Source organism: Cryptomeria japonica, chromosome 9 (assembly GCF_030272615.1).
Source record: "Cryptomeria japonica chromosome 9, Sugi_1.0, whole genome shotgun sequence".
Classification (NCBI taxonomy): Eukaryota; Viridiplantae; Streptophyta; class Pinopsida; order Cupressales; family Cupressaceae; genus Cryptomeria; species Cryptomeria japonica.
Genome location: NC_081413.1, coordinates 567,397,009 through 567,422,128, shown reverse-complemented (window position 1 = coordinate 567,422,128; position 25,120 = coordinate 567,397,009). Strand labels below are relative to the sequence as shown.

At 39.1% G+C, this 25,120-nt stretch overlaps 2 protein-coding genes across 3 annotated transcripts in view; both read right to left on the bottom strand.

Moving 5' to 3' along the window:
- LOC131051267 (O-fucosyltransferase 2) overlaps nt 1-25,120 on the bottom strand; it is an 83,229-nt gene that overhangs the window by 11,151 nt on the left and 46,958 nt on the right. The window lies entirely within an intron of this gene.
- On the bottom strand, nt 21,266-22,473 carry LOC131051268 (uncharacterized). Its single transcript, XM_059211049.1, has 2 exons — nt 22,075-22,473; nt 21,266-21,964 (listed from the first exon to the last, which is right to left on the bottom strand). The coding sequence occupies exons 1-2, from the start codon at nt 22,448-22,450 to the stop codon at nt 21,807-21,809; spliced, it is 534 nt and encodes a 177-aa protein (XP_059067032.1). The 5' UTR covers nt 22,451-22,473; the 3' UTR covers nt 21,266-21,806.

The following is a 25,120-nucleotide window of genomic DNA, read 5'->3' as shown; positions in this document are numbered from 1 at the left end:
CATCTTCCTCTTTGCACTTCTCCTAATATAGCTCAATTTGTCAGGCCTTGAGCTAGAAGTAGTAGCATTGGGTGTTGTGGTATCTAAATGGTGAGATGATTCTTCTTCTAAATGAAAGTCCCCATCTTCATCCTCCTCCATTTCCCCCAATCTTGCTCCTTCTGCTTCTTGTGATGCTCCTCTCTCTATTTCTACAAGTTCTTGATCGGTAAGGAGGACATCATCACCATCATTTTGTTCATTCACGGTCCAATTACCATATGGATCAATTTCATCCAAGTCAATGGCCTCATATGAAACACCCTCCACCTTTCTAACTAGAAGGCGAAGGTTGTACCAAATGAAGACAAGATCATTGAGACGCTTTTGTGTCAATCTATTTATCTTCTAGTTTTTAATGTTGTTGGGCATCAAAACTTGGTCGCGCGAGTCCATGCAAAAGACTCGTGAGTCCGTGTAATTGTCTCATGCGAATCCATGAGAAAGACTTGCGTTGGGACTCACCTCGTGAGTCCTTGGCGAGTCGACTCGTGGGGCCACTAGACTCGCGAGCCGGTGGCGAGTCCACAAGTCTTCAAACTATGATTTGCAAGCCTCTTCCAATCTATCATTTGGAGAGAGTTGTGATAGAGGGAAGAGGAAGGCCATTGTAAGTAAGAAAAATTTAGTGATGGGATTAATGAATATGCAAAAACATGAGCAAGCCAATGATTCAATGGCCAAATTTTTTTATGCGTGTGCTCTTTCATTCCATTTGGTAAGGTCAGCTTAGTTCAAAACTATGTTAAGAGATATATTGACAGTTAGACCGTCTTATGCCCCCTATGGAGCGACCATGATGATGGAGGAAATAAGGCAAACACAGTTTAGGACTGGTTGTTCTATTGTCATGGATGGGTGGACTGATATTCAACGTAGGCCACTCATTAATGTTATCGTTACATACCCTGATGGTTCATACTTTCTTAGAGCTATTGATTGTTCTAGGAAACTTAAGGATGCTGATTTCTTGTTTGCCATTTTGAAGGAGGCCATAGAGGAGGTTGGGCCTTCTAATGCTATGTAGGTTGTGATAGATTCCACCTATATTTGTAAGTTAGTTGATTTGATGATTGAGAACACTTACCAACATATTTTTTGGACTCCATGTTGTGTACATGCTTTGAATAATGCTTTGAAAGCCATTGGCAAAATAGATTGGGTGAAGGTAGCCGTGGCAAAAGCGAGAGACATACAAATGTTTGTATATAACCATCACACTTCACTTGCACTATTCCAGACTTATTCAAACGAAGCAAGCAATTCATCAAAAGGATCCTAACTTACAATTCGATGAAGAGCATATTAGGCCTATTGTCACCAAGAGGTGGAACACAATGAACACCCCTCTTCATATGCTTGCCATGCTATTAATTTGAAGTGGCATGCACCTAGCCCTAGCAAAATGCTTCTTTCTGAGGATGAAGAGGTGATAGAGAGGCTTATAACAGCCCTTTGCAAAATGTATAGTAATGAGCAGACAACCATTCTTCAAGAACAGTGGCATCAATTCGTCAATCTTCAGGGTCATACATTCAGCAAACTAGAGGCTAGATGGATAGGGCAACCATTGAACAAAAAAATCCCATTGGATGGTGGAAATTTCATGGTAAGGACACACCGGATTTGAAATAACTTGCCATTTGTTTGCTAGTTCCTTTGCTGCAGAGAGGAATTGGTCCATCTATGGCTTCATCCACTCCATTAAGAGAAATAGGCTTACTTCAAAACAAGCTGAAAACAAATTGCAGTTCATAGTACCTTGTGACTTTAAGACCGACAAACTATGAATATCAACAGACTCCAGCAGCAAGACGGGATATTGATTTTGAAGATGTTATGCAGATTGACAAGGGAAAGGTGCAACCAGGATTGTTTGGGCTACCGTTGGATGATCTAATTCAGACAGAGTGATAGTGACTCAGATGGTTCTGAGTCTTTGGATATTGATATAGCCCGAATGAGGCTTAGTTTCATAGACTATTGTATTTTGATGTTTGAGTCTTATGGATACATGTTTGAGACTTTTTGATAATGATAGACCATGGTGCTTTGATGTTTGAGACAATTGTTATACTACTTTCTTGAAATTTATTATGCTATTATACAACAGCTCTCATGATTTAATTACATATTGATATTGTTGTTATCAATTATTGACATATCTCCCTCTCTTTCTCTCTCTATAATATGTTACTATATTTTGAAAAATTCATATGATATATATATATGAGTGGAGTGCACTCCATGGCCAACAAAAAATCTCTTCAATATGGTTCCTAGAGCTGAGTACCCTCCTACCAGGATATTATCATTTGTTTAGCCTCTGTCCCTGTGAAGGAAAGCCAGAAAACCTCCAAAATTTCATTAGCATCAAAAATATTTTGAATCAGATAAAAATATATTTACCTCTGATATGAGACCCTCTCGAGGAATCTCACATAAAGGCTTGATGTGATGCTCATGAAGTCCTAGAATATGTTATAGACTAGAGTCATGGCTGTTTAGTAAGGCATTAATGGGATTAATCTTGTAAGGTTAAATTTTTTTATTACCTTGTAAACAAAGGTAGATGGTATTGTATATTCTTACCTTAAGTTGCTATATGGCACAAAGTGAAGTTAACAGGTGTTCTATGACCACACCAACACAAAATAAAATTTCCAACAGTCACTTTATCCTCTCTTGAGCAAAATCTTCTGTATGTTAAGATTGCGAAAAATCATACAAGTGACTCCAACGTTCTTCCCTATCAGGTCCTGACATGTGGATAAGCTCAATGGTCATTGTGATATGATGGTAACACAAAGGGACTTACGTTTGGATCGTTCTTCACTTCTTCTGCAGTACTGGTTGGAACTTCTTCATCGGATATTGTAATCTCATGATACTTCTTCGAACGGACACAACTAAAATGAACTGAAATTAAAGGGGAAAGGGTTAGAAGGATCTAAATCTATTCCTACGAACAATGATGTCAATGGATAGTATTCTAATGGACGAATTCCAAATAAACAAAGTTTTGCTTCGCCAAGGTCAACTACAACTCCACAAGAACTAGTGCAATCTTCCAAAAGTTATGCAAAGAATTTTCATATCAAAATGAACACCATCATAACAAACAATGCACATTTAATGATTTTAAGCATCCACATTCAAAAAGGCTCAATCCAACCTTACACTGCAAGCAGAAATCATCTACTTACAAAAGGTATGAGCATATGATTTACCATAAGACAATGCTATTGATCTCATTCATCTAAGTACTTGAAAGAAATTCTAATCTAAGTGAGGAAGAAGAAACCATGCAAGCGCCAAGTAGTGTGCATACTCATAAATGAAGAATCTCGCCCACTTAGCATTAAATGTCCACTAACTCCTAAATATGGTGTCCACCATGCAATAAATGACCCATCATGCCTTCACGCATTTAATAGATTGATGGCAAATGCAATAAATCTGGTCACAACGGCCTCCAACTCTCCTACTAAATGGATGGAATTTTGAGGATGGCAATTGTTATTCAGTTGACAATGTTGTTGACATAGAGTTAAGGGATAAACAATCTATAATCCTACCATATAGCATCCCCTGATATATTATTTGTGACCTAAGGTCATACTTAGTTATAAGAGGCAAGCGTGAATATTAATGGTCAATCAGTTGGACTACTATAAGTATATTGGATTGCTCTATAAGATAAATGTGAGATTTTGCCAAGATCAAGGGCACAATGAAAAGTATAAAAGAGAGACAAAAGAATGACAAGAACAAGCTGTATTCTCATCAATATGCAAATGATCAACTGGATTAACCAATACAATGAATATGGGCCTGCTTATATAGGCAAGGCCATATGGATGTACGAGCACACAATCATGACATGTGGCTCAATGAGAAACAAGGATAGGTAAGAAATACTAGGGGTAGGTAGGAGAAATAATATAATATTCCACGAGAGGTGGATGACCCACCGAATGTGGAGTGTAACAGCAAAATAAGACCACAAAAGGTGGAATTTCTCCTACAAGCTATATCCCTATGTGCACACTTCCCTAAGTGTCTCAAATCCAAACTACGAAGAGATGCATTATCCTAAGTTAACTTAAGTAAAGTGTAATAATATCCATAATGAATATTTATTTACACCAACACCCCTCCTTAAGTGCAACTTAGGGAGATGAAGACTCAAGTCAACAATGCAAGATGGGTCTCGATTACTAGGCCATGATAGGTACCCATGTACAAAATACAAATGCAAACAAAACTATGCAATGCAATCTCTCACAAATAGAGAAAGGGAGAAAACCCAGTGGGAAAAAACTCCCTCCCAAAGGAGAGATGAATGTACAAAAGACTCTCAAAGAAGGAAGGACAAAACCTCAAAGAGGAAAAATTCCCCCCCATAAGAGAGGAAGGAGAAGTCAGCTGACCCCCCCTAATGAGACATCCCGCACCCCCAAGAGAGCTTGCAACTGTTGGAACTTACTCTCAGTGAAAGGTTTGGTAAAGATGTCTACAACCTACTCCGTTATAGGACAATACTACAAATCAATGACCTGCTCCTGAATCAGCTCTCGAATGTAGTGCATATGGATCTCAATGTGTTTGGTCCGCTGGTGCTAGACCGGGTTCTTCGAGATTGCAATAGCACTCTGATTGTCACAATGTAGAACTGTCGGTCGTGGAGTGGTGAACCCAAACTCTATGAGAATCTGCCGAAGCCAAATGGTCTCAGTCACTGCGTTAATAGCTCCTCAATACTCAGCCTCAGTCGAAGAGAGAGCAATAGCATGCTGCTTCTTGCTCTACCAACAAATGGGGCCTAAACGAAGGTGAAAACTGTAACCTGAAGTAGACTTACGATCATCAAGATCCCCAGCCCAATCAGAGTGTGTGTAACCAACCAAGCAAAGTCTTGTGCCTGCTACATAGTGAATCCCATAGTGATGTGTACCCTGGATGTAATGAAGGATGCGTTTGGTTGCTTTCCAATGAAGCTCATGTGGTTCCTGCATGAAGCGGGAAACCATGCCAACCGCAAATGAGATATCAAGGTGTGTATGAGTCAATTAGATGAGACTACCCACAAGCTGACAATACAATATGGCATCAACTAGTGGAGAAAAACACTGAGCCTCAAGCTTGACTCCTGAAAGAAAGGGAGTTGGTGCAGGCTTACAATCAGCCATATGAAAGCGTGCAAGTAGATCAAGAGCATACTTGGGCTGCGATAGTGTAATCCCAGAAGGTGACTATGAAATCTCTATCCCGAGAAAGTAGTGCAAAAGACCCAAGTCAGTCATAGCAAATCTGTCATGCAAAGCAGATTCGACCTTGCTAATGATGGATGTGATGCTCCCTGTTATGATCAAATCATCAACATAGAGCACAAGTATCAAGTGAGAGTCATTCTGTCGCAAAATGTAGACATTCGGATTGGAATGACACCTGGTGAACCCTGCGAAGAGAAGAAAGAAATCCATCTTGGTGTACCAAGCCCTGGGGGCCTACTTAAGGCCATAGAAAGATTTCCTTAGTCTACAAACCAAGGAAGTATCCTGGATGAAACCCTGTGGCTGCTCCATATAAATCTCCTCATCAAGATCACCATGAAGAAAAGCACTCTTCACATCCATCTGATGTACAGCCCAACCATGAGCTGCAGAAATAGCAAGTGTCAAGCAAATGGAGTTCATCTTGGCTACGAGCGCAAAGGTCTCAGTATAGTCAACACCTGGAACCTGAGAGAAACCTTTCGCAACAAGTCGAGCCTTATACTTACATTGAACCATCTTTCTCCCCTTAGGAAGATGGACTAAATCACATGTGTTGTTCCTCATCAAGGAACTATACTCTTCCTCCATAGCTTGGTCCCACTCAGGAACCCCTGATGCTTCACGAAATGTTTGTGGATAGGAAGCGATAGAAATGAATGCATGTGGAAGATCCCGATGTTGTGATCAAGTCCTTTGTGTATCTAAAGGATCCCCAACAAGATAACCCACAGACTCAAGTGTCTGTCGAGCCCAACATGGTCTAGGTGGAGGTGGAGAACGAGGCTCCTCAACTGCAAGTAGACCCTGCGGAGGTGTAACCCTGCGAGTCGGAGTTGGAGGAGTCTCATCATCTGAATCACTAGCATCACTATCCACAATGGAGGAAGGTGGAGAAGGTAGAGAGGCTAAGCTAGGAGAGATTTCCTCAAAGTGAACACTCCTTTCAATAAACATCTCATGTGTCTTAGGATCCATCAATCTATATGCCTTAACACCCTCAGGATATCCAACAAATATGCAAGGCCGACTCTGAGGTTCCAATGCCTTGCATTTCTGCGGAGGTATGCGAGCCCATGTTGGACACCCAAAGACTCTGAAATGTCTCACAATCGGTTTCCTACCAGCACAAGCTTCAAAAGGAGTAATACCTTGCAAAGCTTTGTGAGGAACCCGATTTTGTATGTGTGTGGCACAATTGATAGCCTCTGCCCAAAGGGCGGGATCAAGAGAACGTGCATGTATCATACAGCTAGCCATTTCCTTGAGAGTTCGATTCTTGCACTCTGCAACTCCATTCTGTTGTGTAGTGTATGCAACAGAATGTTGAAGATCAATACCCTCAAATGTACAAAAATCCTCAAGTCTCTTGTTCACATATTCCCTTCCATTATCTGTACAAATAATCTTGACCACTTTCCCAGATTGCTTCTCCACGCGAGTCTTGAAGTCCTGAAATTTTTCAAATACTTCACTCTTATGAATTAGAAAGTACACCCAAGTGAAGCGGGAGTAGTCATCAATGAAGGTGAGGACATAGCGGGCCTTGCTAAATGAAGGTGCTAGAAATGGACCTGCTACATCGCTGTGAACAAGTTGAAGAACTTCCAAAGCTCTCCAAGCTTTCCCTTTATCAAACTTCTCCTCGGGATGCTTGCCCATGGAACAACCTGAACATACACCCTCTGAAAAACTGATTTGAGGTAGCCTGTGACCATGTCTTTAGTGCTGAGCTGCTGAAGATAGCGGTAGTTGAGGTGACCAAACCACTCATGCCATAGCTTACTTTCTGAATTTGAATGAGTAAGCAAGGCCCTAGAAGGAGAACTTGGCACAAAGTGGGAGAATGAATAAAGCCTTGAGTTGTCATTGACTTGTCCCACTGCTACCAAGGTATCATCATCAAGTTCCTTTACCACAACTGAATCAGGTGTAAACTCAACCTTTTTCCCATTCCCATAGTGAGTGATTTGGTAGATAGAGAGAAGGTTGGTAGACAAGTTAGGAACATAAAGAACATTCTCAAATGTTCCATCATCCATGTCAACTAAACCTTTCCCTTCAACCTCTACTTGTGTATCATCACCTATGTAAATGTGAGGTACCTTAGATGGCTCCAATGAAGAAAACGGCTTCTTTGTAGAACCCATGTGATAAGAGGCACCCGAGTCAAGTATCCATTGCTGTGGAGACCCTGTTGTAGCCAAAAATGCTTGCCCTTTTACCTTAGACTATGAGGAAGACGAAGGAGATGAATCCTTCTTTGTGTAGGCGGATGGTAAGTTGATGTTGTTTTTCTTAAGAAGATTTGTCAACTCATCAACCTGCTTGGTGTGGCATCAATGCTCATCATGACCATACTTCTTGCAATATGCACAAGTCGGTTTATCCTTCTTAGGTGAAGTCCCTTTCTTGGAAGAGGATGAAAAATCGCCTTGTGATGGAGAGGATGATTGCCCTTTTTCCTACTGTGGTTTTGACTTAGATTACTTCTTCTTCTTGTTGGAATCTTTGCCTTGACTCCCTTGATCAGCCACCAAAGCCTTGGACTTTGAAGACCCCCATGTTCAACAACTTAGATTGTTCCAATATCAACATTTATGTGAAAGCATCAAATGAAGGCATAATGTAGGAACTCCCCACTGTCAAACGATGAGTTTGGAAGCTAGACACAAATGCTGCATATTCTGGGTCAAGCTTTTCCAACAAGTTGAATATCAACTGAGCATCCTTTTTGTCAATTCTACAATCCTTAAGCTTTGCTCTTAGCTCATTTGCTTTGGTGACATAATCTTGGATTGTATCAAAACTCTTGGGATCCAAGTTGGTGAGCTCATTGTCAATTTTGTAACCTCTGATTTCATCAACTTGACCACACAATTTCTGATACATATCCCAAGCCTCTTTGATTGTTGTACACTTCTCAATATGAAAAATGAGGTCATCTGATACATACATACGCAAAGTTCCAAGAGCCATGCAATTCTTAGTGAGCCATTCTAACTGAGCATTAGGATCAGCCTTAGGATCAAGTGGTGTTGCTATTGTTCCATCTATGTAATGCGTGAGACCTTTTTCCATTAATTTGCTCCATACTTTAATTTTTCATGATGCATAATTATGTGGAGTTAAAAGTGGAAATTTATGAGGACTTATTGCAACAAAAATGAAAGAGCACAAGGAAAGAGAGGCACAATCACACAAGACACCCCCCAAATTCACTCAATCAAAGAATCCCCCCCCCCCCAAAATGATGTTTTGGCACTTTATACTTAGTGCGTGTACAATGGGCCACTTGCAAAAAATAGCAAAGTGGACTTCTGATTTCAACTTTACAATTGCCTTAATAAGGCCAAAAGAGACTAAAACTAATAATGCAAGAGATCTAAACTAAGATCCAAGCGAATTACAAGTACCAAGTAAGCCAAATAAGACCAATATCTGAAAGTACAATTTCCACTCAAAATCTTTGAAATCTGATCATAGATTATGAAAGTAGACGAAAAAACATACAACTTAAAAAAAAAGGGCACCTAAAAAGGAGGTCGTATGAGCTCAAACGAAGCCTTTGAAGTTGCAAAATTGAGGATTGGACAGGTACAGCTGAGAGAATCCAAAAATTTTGAAAAACCTATGCACCAAAATCAGAAAATAACCACACCACTGCGAAGAGCACGAAAAATTAACCCAAATCAAAAAAAATTGCACCCAAAAAGGAGCAAAATTGAGCAAGTTATGGGCCTCCAAAGTTGACCCAAAATCCAAACTGCTCAACAGAGAGGGATCTAAAATTTTTTCAAAATATGTTGACTGTGCGCTGTTGACTGGGCGTTGCTGATTGGGCAAAAGGGACGGACCCGAAAATATTTTATTTATTTTTTCAATCAAACAAAAAAAAAAATTAGATCCGAAATTCCATACCGTACCGCTTGAATTGGGCAAAAAATTCTTCCAACACCCAAAATTCGATTTTTGCCAAAATAGGTCGAGTTTATACTCGATTTTTATGGAAACGGCCTCCCGGACGCAATAATGAGGTCAAAAACGCTCTAAGATGCCTCCAAAAAATCTTGTCCCTCAGATCCGAAAATAGAAGTCTTCCAAGATGTCTCCAAAAACCAATCAATTGAAGCCCCAATGGCTCTAATACCATGGGAGATTTTGCCAAAATCAAGGGCACAATGAAAAGTATAAAAGAGAGACAAAAAAATGACAAGAACAAACTGTATTCTCATCAATATGCAAATGATCAACTGGATTAACCAATACAATGAATATGGGCCTGCTTATATAGGCAAGGCCATATGGATGTACGAGCACACAATCATGACATGTGGCTCAATGAGAAACAAGGATAGGTAAGAAATACTAGGGGTAGGTAAGAGAAATAATATAATATTCCACAAAAGGTGGATGACCCACCGAATGTGGAGTGTAACAGCAAAATAAGACCACAAAAGGTGGAATTTCTCCTACAAGCTATATCCCTATGTGCACACTTCCCTAAGTGTCTCAAATCCAAACTACGAAGAGATGCATTATCCTAAGTTAACTTAAGTAAAGTGTAATAATATCCATAATGAATATTTATTTACACCAACAATAAATCAAAGGTTAAGATTATTACTATTATTATTGACTGTGTATCTTCATATGATGATCTAATGGATATGGTGTTGCCAACTATCTTGAGAATGACTCTGGTATCAATTATACTCCAAGCAAATTTATAATCACTGTTGCATGTCCTTTGAACATTAGACGATTGTTATATAGCCTTGATGTTGTTGTGTTCCATCAATAAAGATGTGATAGTTTATATAATTATAATACTTGATATCCTTGGAATCATATTGTAGCCTTTCATCCCTAGCAAAAAGGTGTAGAGGTGTTTTAAGGAACTAGCTTGACTCCTCATTTATCCTAACATGTGTATGTGAGGAAACAAAGAGAATTTCTTGTTGGTGGATAATCATCCTAGCTTCTATGTTAATGAGAGAATATTATATGAAATTTTGGAATGCTCATGTTAAATTATGAACACTTATGGCAGTGAGGTCTAAGTGAGATCTCAATGACTCTAAGATAAGTGGCATAGTTCCATAGTACATGTTTGCTAAAAGGTGAACTTAGTTGGGTTCCTCTTCCTATTGTTAGGCATTCTTACTTTTTGGGAGTCACTTAAAGGAACTCTATTGGGATATGAAATGATAGTCGATGAAACTCTCTGAGCTAAGACTTGAGTTAGATTGGGTATTGGTAAATGATGGTTGGTTGCATTGTTTGGTTTAGATCCTCTCTATAGTTTTCACTCCGGTTTTCACTTGTATGAGTAGTGTTATTTGAGTGGTTGTGATGCCATTGGGTATAGGATCCTGCATTTATGTAACTTGAGAGATATCTTGTAAGGAGAACTACATGTGATTTCAATCCCATTCAAAAGCAGGTATGTGACCTCAAATCCATTGGGAGGGGTTTAGGAGATGGCACCAAGGTTTTAACTTTGAAGTTGTTCATAAACTTGTCTAACCTTTCCTCTTCTATATGCTTCAGTCTGACGTTGAAATTTGTATTAGATAGCTATGGATGAGTTAAAAAAACTTAATAGTTTGTACATCACTATAGACCCATCCAGACATTAAAAAATTACTCTACATATCAATCTGTTCTACATTACAAACACACTGTGATACTTCCAGATTTAGCTGAGATAATAAAATCTTTCTATATTATCCTCCTTTCTCAGACTAAAGGCCTCACTGTTATATTAATACGCTGTACTGAAAGAGAACGATACCCACTTTTTAAAAACAATTGCCAACTCACAAAAACTTCATACTTACGCCAAAACATATCTCTGCACAGACTTTTTCAGACCATCAACTACTAAGCCTCGCACTTCATAATCTCCTTCAACAATATCAAAATTTTCTGCACCTGCAAATAATGTTATTCATCATCATTTTGAAACTTATTTCAAATATCCTTTTTAATCTCCAAAGCCTCAGCTCTAGAATTAACTCCATCAACAGGGCCGCCCAGTAGCTGTACACACACCCCCTAACTGATGCACCCAACACACTTGTTTTTACCAACACAAAAGCCATATTTCTGTGAAATAATTTTTTTTGGGATATAAAGAGGACTTCAAGACACTCAAAGAGGATACGATACCATACATACAGAATTGCACAGCTTAAATGTCAATAATGACTTTCTGTTTTTTTTAACCACGATATCACTTGTCGTTGACCTGGAAGAAAACGATTCAAGAAAAATATCCACGCTGCCAGAAACAGCAGACACAACCCTTCAATTTCCAACCATGAACCTGTAAGAGTCCACAATCTCTCCATATTCACAAAAAAATATGAATATTCAGCGGACGTTACCAATAGGCGATCAATCGTCCTTTATTTTGAACTTAAAGGCTCCCAACACCATACTTAAAAAAGACTCCACGATTTCTCCAAAAAGAAGAAAAAATGGCCCCGTCACAACATATAACATGCCCACACGGTCATTAAAAAATTCATCTTAAACAAATTCACCCAGTTCCCTTCAAAAAACGGCGCCATACAGCCAACACAATAAAAAAAATGTTTCATTTGGCACTGAATAAGACCCAGCAAGAAGTTCGTAGTCAACTCATCACACGGCATATGCCAAAACAGTCACTGCCAAAGAAAGTTACATCCCGAAAAAGAGTGAATACCTCCAGCCGTTACTGACATATTCACCCTGAAAAATAAAGCAGGTGTCAGAAAGAGTGAAGAGACGTTTTTATCATTAAAAAAAACTTCACCAAAAAGGTTCGTCTTCAAAGAGATCGTTCCCACACATGCCAATAATAGATAGAACGTGGAGATAGATAGAACGTGGAGAATCCAAACACAAACTGTGGTGATTTATTTGAGGTCACCAGATGTAAGAACTGCTTAGAAAATTCAAATGATGATGTGTTACATAAATCTGACTTGGCAAACAAGTAGGCAGCTGACACAGAGACAAGTAGGCACTCACACAGCTGATGCAGACACACACCCTGCATAAACAGACACCCAGGCAGATTAAGCTGACAGGCAAGCAGCTGAAGCAAGCACCCAAGCACCTCAACCAGCCAGGCAAGCAGCTGGAGCAAGCAACCAAACAGCTCAAGAAAACAACCAAGCAGCTCAAGCAGCTCAACCAGGCAAACAAGTAGACAGCTCAACCAAAATGCACAATCAGCAACTTAAGAAACTCAATCAAGCCTTTGACATCAATGACATCAATGGCAAATATTCCAACACACCTGGCCAGTACTTGTGAACCCTCGCAATGTGTTAACTATGTGTACATGGCTATAAGACCCCCACATGTCAAAAATCGAGTATAATGCTGGAGCTAGTTAATACCCCTACCATGCAGGTAATGACAATCGAAGCAAACCGTTGTATCAGGAGCATTACCAGACAATCACCTGTAGGATAGAGGTGATCGATGCTAGGTGCTACCCACATTGTTAAGAATATCACCAAGGCCACTATGTGGTATATGTCAAAAGCTACTCCTTCCTAGGTGGGCAGACTTGTTGTCAATAGCCAAAGAGCGATAGATGTCATAATACATGGACTAGATGGTTCAGTGAGTGATGGGAATCTTTTTAATGGCCTTATGTGGTGTTTTGTTACACTCTCCTAATCTAGTGATGACCACAAGTAGTATGGGATGCTTGCCATCAACACAGTCATTGCGAAAAAACAGGGAAAAGAATGGGACCCATGATGTAGTATGGGATACACCCACATTTTTTTTGTAGCTAGGATTCACTAAAAATGTAGGTGTCAGTCACTCATTGTGTATATATCAGTCACTCACTATGTATGTGTTAGTCACCCATTGTGTACTTGTGTAAATGAGCTCAAGCATTGTGCACATTGTTAGTGATTACATTAAGGAGTATGGGATGCTTATTTGTCGTCATAAGTGGTAGTGGATTAGAAAAAGAATAAAACCCACGGTATAATATCAAATGCACTGACATTCCTTTTCCAGATGAGATCTACTTGTAAGCTTATGCGTTAGTAAACTAGGTGGTGGGATGATGCATGCAATAGGTTGCACCAACTAACATAACTAATCTTTATGTAAACATGTGATGCATGTGTAGACCCTTCATAATAAACCAGATAGAGAGATGATACATACAGTAGGTTGCATCCACTTCCATGATGCCAATTATTTTTTATGTAAACATGTGATGTATGTGTGGATCATTCACACTGGATATATGTGATGTATGCTTAAGCTAGTCACAGTTGTACTTGTGTATATGAGCTGGCCATTGTTGTACCTATGATGCGTGTATTATCTAGTCACCATTGTACCTATGATGTGTGTATGATCTAGTCACTGTTGTACCTATGATGCGTGTATGAGCTAGTCCCTATTTTACTTGTGATGTATGCTTGGCCCAATCACTGTGTGAACTCCGGATTATAGAATGATACGAGTCCTATGTGAATTTGTGTGTTTGTGCAGTAATGATTGGTATGGAATCAACAGTTGACTAGAATGTGTTGTTATCATTCTAGTGCAACCAAACTAATTTAAAAGCATAATCTTAATTAACAAAGATGATTTAAAAAAGATATTAGAGAGTTCACACAAGAGAAGGGGATGAACTTTCTCTATCATTAATGTACAAATTACGAAGCCTCTATAATTCCCAAAAGGGATACTTAGGCAAGGTCATCACAAATGAACCCTCAAGGTTTAGGCTTGGATATAGGGATGACCCTAACATCAGGAGCTTATAACTTTCTAGTGTAAGCGTTTGAATAGTGGTGTGGCATTATTGCCACAACTATGGTTGAGTAAGTTGATAATTATTGTCAATTGAAACATAAAAATAGTAGCAACCAAGGGGCAGTTGTTACAGATTCTTTGCAAAATGTCATCAGTGACCAAAAATTTCAACCATTTGGGCCTCAAAAAACCCCTAAAAGTTTTCAGCTTCTTAAGGCATGCAAGCAATCACATGGTGTAAAGCATTTACTATAAGTTGTAATGATAAGATAAGTATTGTGTGATAGCATCACATAAACAATGGTGGGGATGGAAATGGTACCAAATTTTCATTGGGCTCTTATTTAGAATTCCAATACATCATTACCGTGCTGGACACATTGGCTAGCTTGGATAGTTGCCCATTAGGGGCAAAGCTATTGGCTTCTACAAGGTCAGGGGTTCAAGCACGCACAGAATCATGCTGTGCATTTTTTCCATCGTTGTATGAAGCATGATGTTAGCATGCAGCAGTGACACATCAGCAAAGAATTGTCATGTTGTGACATCCTATGATCCAACTTGTCCATTCAGTCCATGAGGAAAAAGTGTAAAAAAAATTTAAATATCTAAATTAAGCAGGCAACACATGTTTGAGTGTCCCTAGAACAACATTTTTCCTATTTAGAATTTGTTCTCCAGTCAGCAATCCACTCAGAATTCCAAACAGCCCACAATCAACAGGGTCAGTCCAGTCAGCAGGAGCCATCTAATCAGCACACAGTCCGCAAGGAGAAACACAATTGATGGATCTACAATTGACATGTGACAATAAAGTGATTTCCATTTTAATCACCTACATTTCCATATACAATAAATTTGACTATGGATGTTGTTTGAGCCTTTTCCAAACCATCAAAAATCTTTTTCTCTGTGCTATTTGAAACATTACATTATTTGTCAAGATGGAGATGATTTCAAAGGGTCCCTATGTTGTTTGCACATAATTTGTAATGTCCACAAATTGGGATAGACCTATTTTTGCCCAAATTGACAATTCCAACAATATAATTTATCTTTTAACAATAAGATACTAAAGTAACTTCATCTAATCATTAATAAACTTAAGAATTAATGAATAAATACATGAATTAGTGAACAAACACATCATATGGAATGATAAACATTATTACTAGCTAACTACCCCATAGCCAATCATAGTTTAGTTCGATAGGAAAACCTCGAAATGGACCGGTAAACTGATCCACCAAACTAAGCCCAAGAGCGCACAGCATCCCACTAAGACAACACGACCCTTGGCCCACAAGTGGCAGGAACATCCCACTAAGACAATTCCATCCCTTGGGGTGGCCTACTTAGCTTGGGGGAACTGGTAAACTGCATCTCCCTAGCTTATTTGCATAACTTACATCTGATTGATTATGGGATAAATATATACATGATTTATACATTCAAAGGAATATAATACCATATTAATCTTATTAGGATAAATGTCTACAATATATCCATATGATATCTAATGCACAATATATTGTATAATATAACTCACACCAAATTACTTGTAGATTGTTTAACTAGCTGTGTGGCCTGAATATCCATTACTCAGATCAGATCTCCTTGATCAATTTATATCCTTGATTGCTGTTGTCTTATAGACTGATCTGCTCTCTTATGAGTACTGATGTCGCTTGGATTAATTGCTTGAACTGGCTAATCTGCTCTATATATATATCTCAACCAGAAGTGGAGGGTCATGCCTTTTCCAAGATCACAAACGTCACTTCATAAATTAACTGTTGCATCTTATTATTTAAATCTGATCTCCCTTGCTGCTGTTTCTATCTTAATTTCAAATCTGATTTCAATGCCTTGATCAATGCCCTTCTCTAAGAGGGGGGTGAAGGGTCATAACCAATATTAAAGATTACATCCTTTCAAAATAGAGACATCTCTTCTTAGTCAAGGCTGCCCTTTGAGAATAATTATTTATTTCCAAACCGATGATTGATGATCTGACTTCTATTTATTAGTTATTGCTCAATGAATTGCTCCCCTCCTTTGGTTATTGATTATTCCCTCCTTATATACCTTGTCATGCTCAAAGGACACATCCCTTAATTTGCTGCTGTTGGTCTTAATCTTTTATTGTTATTAATATAATTATATTCTTGTGTTTCGAGAAATCGCAAAAGGTGGGAGAATAACCCATGACTTGTCCATATTTTATTTTTACGTATGACCATTGTCACCTAAGTCTATTAATCGGCCCCTTAACAGAATCACTGTTTTATTCCATCACTTAAGTTATGATTTGACTGACATAAAGGCTGCAATCTAACTTGTAATGGTGGGGACATGACACAATTATTATTCATGGGTATTATCTATTGAAATTGTTAGTTTTTAATTAGGGTGAAAAGCAGATTCCAATTGCCTAAGGCAACATTGGAATCCGCCCTTTTGGCCTGGGCCCTTTCCCACACGCCATCCTCCAATAGGGTTGTGTTGACGTGTCTGGAATCGCATTGCTGCAAACTCCATACGGCCAACGCAGAATAGAATAACCAGCTGAGTATCCTATCCTCTCTTGAGATAAGGAAGTCCCTAATGCTGTTTTTGGTTTGATCAAAAGGGATGACCTCAAGGTTTTGATTGTCGGGTCTTGACTGCGGGACTACTCAGTGGTTTGATGTGTTTTTGCTGGAAACACAAGGGGACTTACAATTTGCAACAAACTGGTCTGCTGTGATTCTCGAATTACACAATAAAGAGCAAAAGGAAAGGGTTAGGAGATATAAAACTAACAACACGGGTATGCGGGTAGACAGATTCAACATAACCAATTCCTGCTTGGCCAGAATAGCTCACAACCTTGCAAGAACGGTGCAATCTTCAAAGGGACTTGGAAGATTTTCAGACTAGAGATGCACGGCTAAGCACCCAATTCTGGCGCAGCTCAGACGGACACCTGCAATTGAACTAAGCACAATTAAAGGCTCAGGTTAACCATACAAAAGGATACACAATCAGTATATCCTCAATGGTATGAGCCTGAATCTATCAAATACCTGCACACCCAAAATAGAAAGATCTATCTAAAATGTTGAGAAAAACCATGCAAACAGGATGAAAACAAGACAATAAACACCAAATCAATGTTTATATATTGATTTCAGCTGCCTATTACAACAATTTCTGCAGCATCTCTATGCTACTGCTTAAAATCTAACCTAATCTAATTCTAAAATCTAACTATCTAACAATCTCTAACTATCTAACCATCTGACTATCTAACCCTTTACAAAAGAAAGGCCTTTGCCTTTTATAGATATTACAATTTTGAATCGAAGGCTAGGATGGATTGCATCCAAGGGCTGCAACTTGCCATCCAAAAGTTGGCAGCCTTAACCCATGCCCATTAAATTCTCAGTTATCCAACCAGCAAGTATCTCAACTACCTGCCACTATTTGGCTTTAATTTAGGTCTATCCAATCTTCTTGGTGGTTGGGAATAGTTATCCACACAAATATCTTGTGCAGGACCCATAGGCAGTTTATAATAAAGCAGTTTCAATTTTAAAACTGAATTTTTGGACTTAAATCCAGCTGTGCACTTTCTTGAAAATGCATAGACTGAGTGTTCTTTTTCTTTTTGCTTTCAATCTCGCCGGTCGACTTCATCTTTGTTCAGCAGCACGGTTCCCAATGTTTGGTTGCTCTCACACTCTTGCATCTTTTCTTTTCCAGTCTTCAACACCTGGCCTTGATTGTGATCCTTTTTCGATTTGCATTTCAAGTCTTTCTCCTGGTTCTCCAATGACGTCCTGCGATCAATCAACCAATTTCATTTCATTAAATCAATTTGAAAAATTAAATAATTTAATTTAACAAACATTAAATTTAATTATGACATCTGGCTTGAGAAGCTCTTTGTGAGATGTATCTTGAAAATGCTTTTCCTTTCTCTTCGAATGTGAAATCTGATCCTTGGTCTTGATAGTGTTTGGGCGATTTACTTCTGCGTGATTTTACCTTTGGAGACTTGGGCGTTTTGAATGGGTTTATGGCATTTTGAAAACTTCTTATAGCACGATTCTGGAGGTTTGAAGAGCTCCTGCAAATTTTAAAATCCTAACACTCATGCCTTTTCTGGTGAATTTCGGAGAAATGGGAGACTTTGCCAATCTCGAATCCCTTGTATTTGCCTTATACGTGTTGCAACTTTGGGCTCTATGGCAAATTTTGGATCGTTTGGAGTTTTCGCCAAAATAAAGCATTTCAGACCTCTGACCCTTTTTGCGGATTTTTAAGTAAACTTCGGACCATTCATCGTTTTCGCCAATTTGGAGTTTTCGCGATTTTTGCCCATTTTGGAGTTTTCGGACCTTTAACGCCTTTTGGCGAATTTTGGAGTTTTAAGCGTTTTAGCGAACTAGAGGCATTTTCGGACCTAGACCACCTTTTTGCAAATTTATACAACTTTGAATTTCGGCCCCAGGGTCCGAAATTGGAGGACTTAAGTGAAATTCAGACCTCTGGGGGCTTTTTGCAACTTTCCAAGCATTTTCGGACCTAAAGCACCTTTTGGGAAATTTTGAATTTGGCCCCAAGGTCCAAAATTGGAGGACTTAAGTGAAATTCGGACCTCTGGGGGCTTTTGGCAACTTTTGAACCTTTTCACATTTTAGCCCCAAGGTCCGAAATTGGAGGACTTAAGTGAAATTCGAACCTCTGGGGGCTTTTTGCAACTTTTAAACATTTTCCAATTTTAGCCCCAAGGTCCAAAATTGGGCATTTTAAGTGAAATTCGGACCTAAAGGGTCTTTTTGCAACTTTTTGCAATTTCGGACCTAATGGGCATTTTGGTGATTTTAAACTTTTTTCCTCAAGAAGTGTGAGCTTGGGCACTTGGGCGAGTTTGTCAATATCTCGCCGAAGGATCATTTTATGGAATATAACATTTAAGTATAAGTACTTTAAGTTAAATTCCATATATACTTTCAGGATGTTTGAGAGTGGTTTCGGACCTCCAGGAGTTATATTGCAAATTCTAGTTTTTGAAGGATTCCTCAGTTTACCAGACTTAGTCAAATTTCGGGATCAGGACATTCCAGATTTAGCCAAATTTCAGGGTATTTGGAGATCAAGATGACATTCCAGACTCCAGTTTATGGAATATAACATTTAAGTATAAGTACTTTAAGTTAAATTCCATATATACTTTCAGGATGTTTGAGAGTGGTTTCGGATCTCCAGGAGTTATATTGCAAATTCTAGTTTTTGGAGGATTCCTCAGTTTACCAGACTTAGTCAAATTTCAGGATCAGGACATTCCAGATTTAGCCAAATTTCAGGGCATTTGGAGATCAAGATGACATTCCAGACTCCATCACTCACCAACTTGACCTAACTCGGACCTTCAAGGATGATATTCACTCACCAAGCAAGACACAATGAGCAACAAGAGCAAAACCAGGCCCTAAGGAAGACTCTCAAAGAAACCCTAATTTGGGGGCCCTATTGACTCACCCTGGCTCAAGCAGAGCCTGCCATCCCAGCGACTCCCCTGACAACACTAATCATGCAAAGGCTAACAAACAAAACCTTAAAAAAAACTAGAAAAACAAACCCCAAAAAGCAAAAAGCAGGGGTCCCATTTATGGGGCGACATGTGAATACGTCACAACAGCCCCTAGAGGCCGAATTTGGTTTTAGCGGCACTTGACCCTTCATATCCCCTTCCTCTTCCTCAAAGACAAAAGGCACAAACTGGGGGGTCCCTGTCCAAGAGAGGGATGGGTGTGCGATTCGCACAACAGGCTGGGCCCCTTCTCACATGCCACTCTAAAATAGGGCCAGCCTCTTAAAAGGACACGCTACACTAATATCTTTGGCGCCAAAATACCACATTCAAAAGCCGACCTAATTAAGGATAAGATGGATATAAATAAAGATGCAAAGTGAAACATTATAAACTGGCAACATATACATCAATTGTGAAATTCGGTCTGCAATTAGCTAATGTGAAATACATCAGAAAGGTGCGAATTCACTTCAGTCAAGTGCGAACTTTGTAGCTCCTCCTTCATTGTCATCTCTGTTGTTGAAAGTGTGATCTCCATTCAAGTAGAGGTGTTGGCCCTGCATATGATCTCAAAACTGTAGCAGACCTGTGAATGCTGAAAGAACAGATCTGATTGTTGATTCACCCACTAAGGAGAATTGCAGACCTCAACAGCAGACTACAAACCTATTGAAGACAACCTAAGAAGCAGCTTGTGTGATGACCTATTTGCTGAGTGAACTCTTTCATCAAAGCCCACTAAGAACACTAAGCTTAATACATAATCAGATTCGAGGATCTTTCTTGCCAGGTTTTTCCTCCTAGGAGGTTTTCCCAGGGTACTTGTGTGTTGTGAGTTCATTTTGTTCATTTCTCTACTTATGCTTAATTCTGGAAAATCCTAACACTAACAGCATTCAACATTAATCTGGAAATTTAGATAGATTTCTATTTTCTGAGTATTGTATTAACCTGAAAGTCTAAAATTAACAAAAATGTGGTGAATTGCTTGTGGGCCCAAAAACATTCCTCTACCAAGGAAGAGAAGGATCTACGATCAAGCTAATTATCTCAAGGGCAAATGAGATATTATCAAAGTTGAAATAATTGTCCGAATATGATGTTGTTCAATTTAAAGATATTGAGGAGGAATTTTGGGTCTGAATGGACAACATGTAGAGCATGTACAAGTTCTCAAGGGCATGATGAAAACAGACGATGCAGCAAAGTTTATCCTCACCTGGGGATGATGATAACTTCCAGTGTTTAATCACCTGCAGTCCCATTTGAAAAAGCTAGTCTTCTTCACCTTCAAATAGATTCTAACAACATTTGTGACACCCATTTCAATAAATAAACCATTCATAGTTGAACTACTCGCGACTCGGCTTGACTCACCAAGCCCCTGGGAAAAAAACTTGGCGAAAACTCAGGAAAAACTCGAAAAAACTCGGCAACTTAAAAACACGCTTAAACTTAGTAAGAATGCATTTTTTTTGCAAAATTTAATGAGAAGATGCATCCAATGAGTCAATAAATGATAACACAAAAGAAACAAGCTGATTCTAGATATATTTAAATGCAAAGTGTCTACAAAATCGCATCCTCATGAGGAATGCCGATGGCTGGAAGCCTTGAAGCAAAATAGTAAATTACTAAATAGTTTTTGTAAAACAAAAGTAAATACATCATTACAAATTACAATTACAACTTCCTCTTCCCAGCTCTAGCAAAAACTTCGGGAGAGGTAGAACTAGAGGGTCTAGATTGTCTAGTCGTATAAGTTTGTTGTGGGACTGGGCGTGACTGTGCCTCCTCGCTCGGTATGGTTGATTGAGACTCATCCTCCATCCTGGATGAAGCTATGTCTCCACCTGCCTCTGGCACTGGCAATGAATCCTCATCCTCATCCTCATCCTCCTCAATGTCATCAGCCTGAAACCAAATCCACCCCCCTCCTCCATAGCCTGCCTCTCCAAATCAGTGATGTCAGTGTCGGAAAACAATGGATGTTGCTCCTGTGATGTCCAATCACTGTAAGGATCTATATCATCCAAGTCAATTGGACCACCTTCTAGTTCCTCTACCTTCTTTACGCGCAATCGAAGATTATATTGGACGTAGACAAGGTCATTGAGTCATTTCTGCTCTAACTTGCTCCTCTTCTTCGTGTGGATTGCTTCAAACAAGCTCCAATTGCGCTCACAATTGGATGAACTGCAAGGCTGACATAAGACTCTGAGGGCAAATTGTTTGAGATGTGGGGTGTTTCCACCCCAATTTTGCCACCAAGCATCTGCAAAATAAATAAAATGGAAAAGTTAGAAAGCAAAGAGAAAAGAGAAAACATAATTTATCAATCATTTTAGTCTTTAGATCCCAAAATCCAAATGGCAAATGTTATACCTGGGGTTTGAGTGGTTCTTCCTCTCCTAGCCAGCTCTGAAGAGAATAGCTTACCCCTTCCTCCCTGATAATTTTGGAGCTCACTCACAATGAGGTCTCTCTCCTCAACATTAGGTACCATCCTCTCAATGCATGTACTAAGGCCCTCCATGACTTCTCCATTCGAATCTGAGTAAGAACCCCCGAACCTAAAACGAGGGTTGAGGAAGTACCCTGCTGCATGAATTGGGTTGGTGTAGCTGATTGTTCCACTTCCTATCAACAATTTCCCAAATGGGATCAAATTTGAGATTATCCCCCTTGTAGTAATTTTTGATAGACTCCTTGGCCCTATACATGGCCTCATAAAGATATCCCATTGGGGTTTTATCCCCATCCACCAAGCGAAGAACTTGAACCAAGGGCTCTGACACCTACAATTGAAAAATACAAATTACAAAAAGATCAAAGTTTAAATAATGAAGTTACAAAGTAGTAATGAGAGACTTGAATCAAGAATAACTAAAATTTAAAAATTAAAGTTTTGAAGTAAGTTAGTAACAACCTTCACAATCTTTGCAACCCTTTGTGCATATTGGTTGTCGAAGACTATGCATGCGACAGCCTCTCCTTCAGGCTTCTTTGAATAAGGTGAGTTAAGCCATTCTCCACTCACAAACATTTGTTTCAAAGAAGTCAATGCAGCAAGAATACTTTGCAACGTCAAGAAAATCGTTGCAAACCTTGTGACACCAACTCTCACCAAATCTTTCCCTTGGGTGTGTTGTCTCATCAAATTTAGGACCCAAGGGTGATTGTAAATATATTTGGTGATCCTCCTTGCATCTTCCACAACTGGAGTCACCCACTCAAGTTTTCCTATGTCTTCCACAAGAAGGTCAAGGACATGTGTTGCACAAGGTGTCCAAAAAAGAGTGGGGTGCCTCTCTTGGAGGATTCTTCCTGCAAAAGAAGAATTTATTCTAAAGAAATATGCAACCAAGTAAAACAAAACCCACAACAAATGAATATATTGCTAATGCCTAAAGGTGATAATTCAAAAGGATTCTACCTGCTGACACATATGTTGCTGCATTATCTGTGATGATTTGCACTACATTCTCTACCCCCACCTCCATGATGACATGCTCCAACATTCCAGCCAATGTTTCTGCATTTTTCACCTTGCTGGAGGCATCAACAGATTTCAAGAACACTACATTGTCTTTGCAAGCGACCAAAAAATTGATGATGGTGTGGTTCTTGCCATCTGTCTACCCATCAGAAAGAATGGTGCAGACATAATTTGCCCATTCAATTTTTTGATCCTCCATCACTTCTCTTGCCCTAGCAACTGCATTTGTGAGCAACCTATAAGTGCAAAGTGAAATTAGGTCTTAGTACACAATTTTGATTTAATAAACAAGAAATCTAAAAAATAATTAAAAATGAAATCAAGTGGGCTATGTAGTAATTTACTAACCTCCCACTCAAATCCCTGCGAGAAGGGGCCTTGTACCCCTTTCCTAATACTGTCATAGCAATCACCAAATTCAGCCAATAAGCATTCTCCGCCACATTGAATGCAATGTTGTTGAAGTACCAAAAATCAGCAACTACAATGTCAATTTTCTCATGTACCTCCTTATTCCATCCAGTGGCCTCTAGTGATGGTTGTGCTCCAGGTGTGTTGTTGGGCACAAAATAATCACCTATCAACCCTGATCGTTGTGATGGAAGTGGAACAGTGCTAGGTACTCTACTAGAGGAAGCAAAAGCAATGGGCGAGGTGATGGTGGGTTTGCGGATACGTGGGCCACGCCGAGAGCCCACTTTCCCTCAAGTGCTTCTTCTTCCTCTTCAAGATCAATAGAAACACCTTGAGATCCAGCTATGGCTGATCTCATGGCTAGCTTTGCCCTCTCCCTTTGCAATTTCTTCTCTTCCCCAGCTGCAAGTAGGGCATTCATTTGTCTTTTTATTTCTTCACTGGTCCCAGGGCATGCTCTAGCATCATGCCTATCTATTCCTGCAAGGTGGTATTTGAGGCGGTTGATGCCTCCATAAAGTATTCTCTCACTTTATGCATATAATTGACCCAGGATCGGGTCCCTCATAGGCATACCTCCATGCCCCATCTCTAGCACCTCTAGGACGGGTGCCTATATATCCAGATGGGCATGGATCTAGTGGCCATTACTCCCTTGCCGTGATTAATGCTTACTTAACCTACACCTACAAAGTGAAAAAAAAATTAACATTTTAGTTAAACAATTTAGCACTAAGCAAACTATCTACATTAGTTTAAATAAATTTAGACATCATTCGAAGTTTTTTTTTTTTTAAAAGTAGGGTTTGAAATTTTTTTTGAAAACTAGATTCTTCAAAAAAATTGTGAAAACTAGATTCTTCAAAAAAATTGTGAAAATTCAACAAAACTTGTGTTAATCTTGTGTAAATAACTTAGAAATGATTTAGACTACCCAAGAATCATTTGTAATCAATCTAAATGCAACAAAAAGTAAACAAATTGTTTTAAAAAAGCATCCAAAAAAAATTAAAAAACTTACCTGGAATCTGATTTTCCCTTCAAATCCACTTGGAATCACTCAATAATCACTCCAAATCACCTTGCAAGCCCTTCCAAGTGAGTTCCCCCCTTCTCAGCCCAAAACCATATTGAAAAACAAAAAATGAATGCATTTTATGCCGTTTTCGGCTAATAAGGGAACCCACCAAAAACTCGGCGAGTTTTCCTGGCAAGTAGAAGTCATTACTACTCACCAGTTCCAAAAACTCAACGAGTTTTTGTCACTCGCCGAGTTTTCGGCAAGTGTGTCATCTATGAAATAAACACACAAGTTTGACTAGCCTTTACCTTCTCTAAAATTAAAAGATGTCCACAAAACAATAAAGATTTTAGAAACTTGCAGACACGAACAGAAGGAATCTACAGAAAAATGCACAAGGCCAAGAGAATTCAAAGTTCAAAATTACCAAAGCTGCTGTGAAATATAGTAGTGAAGGAGATGTTGAGCTAACATTGTGACTATCTTGCACATGACAT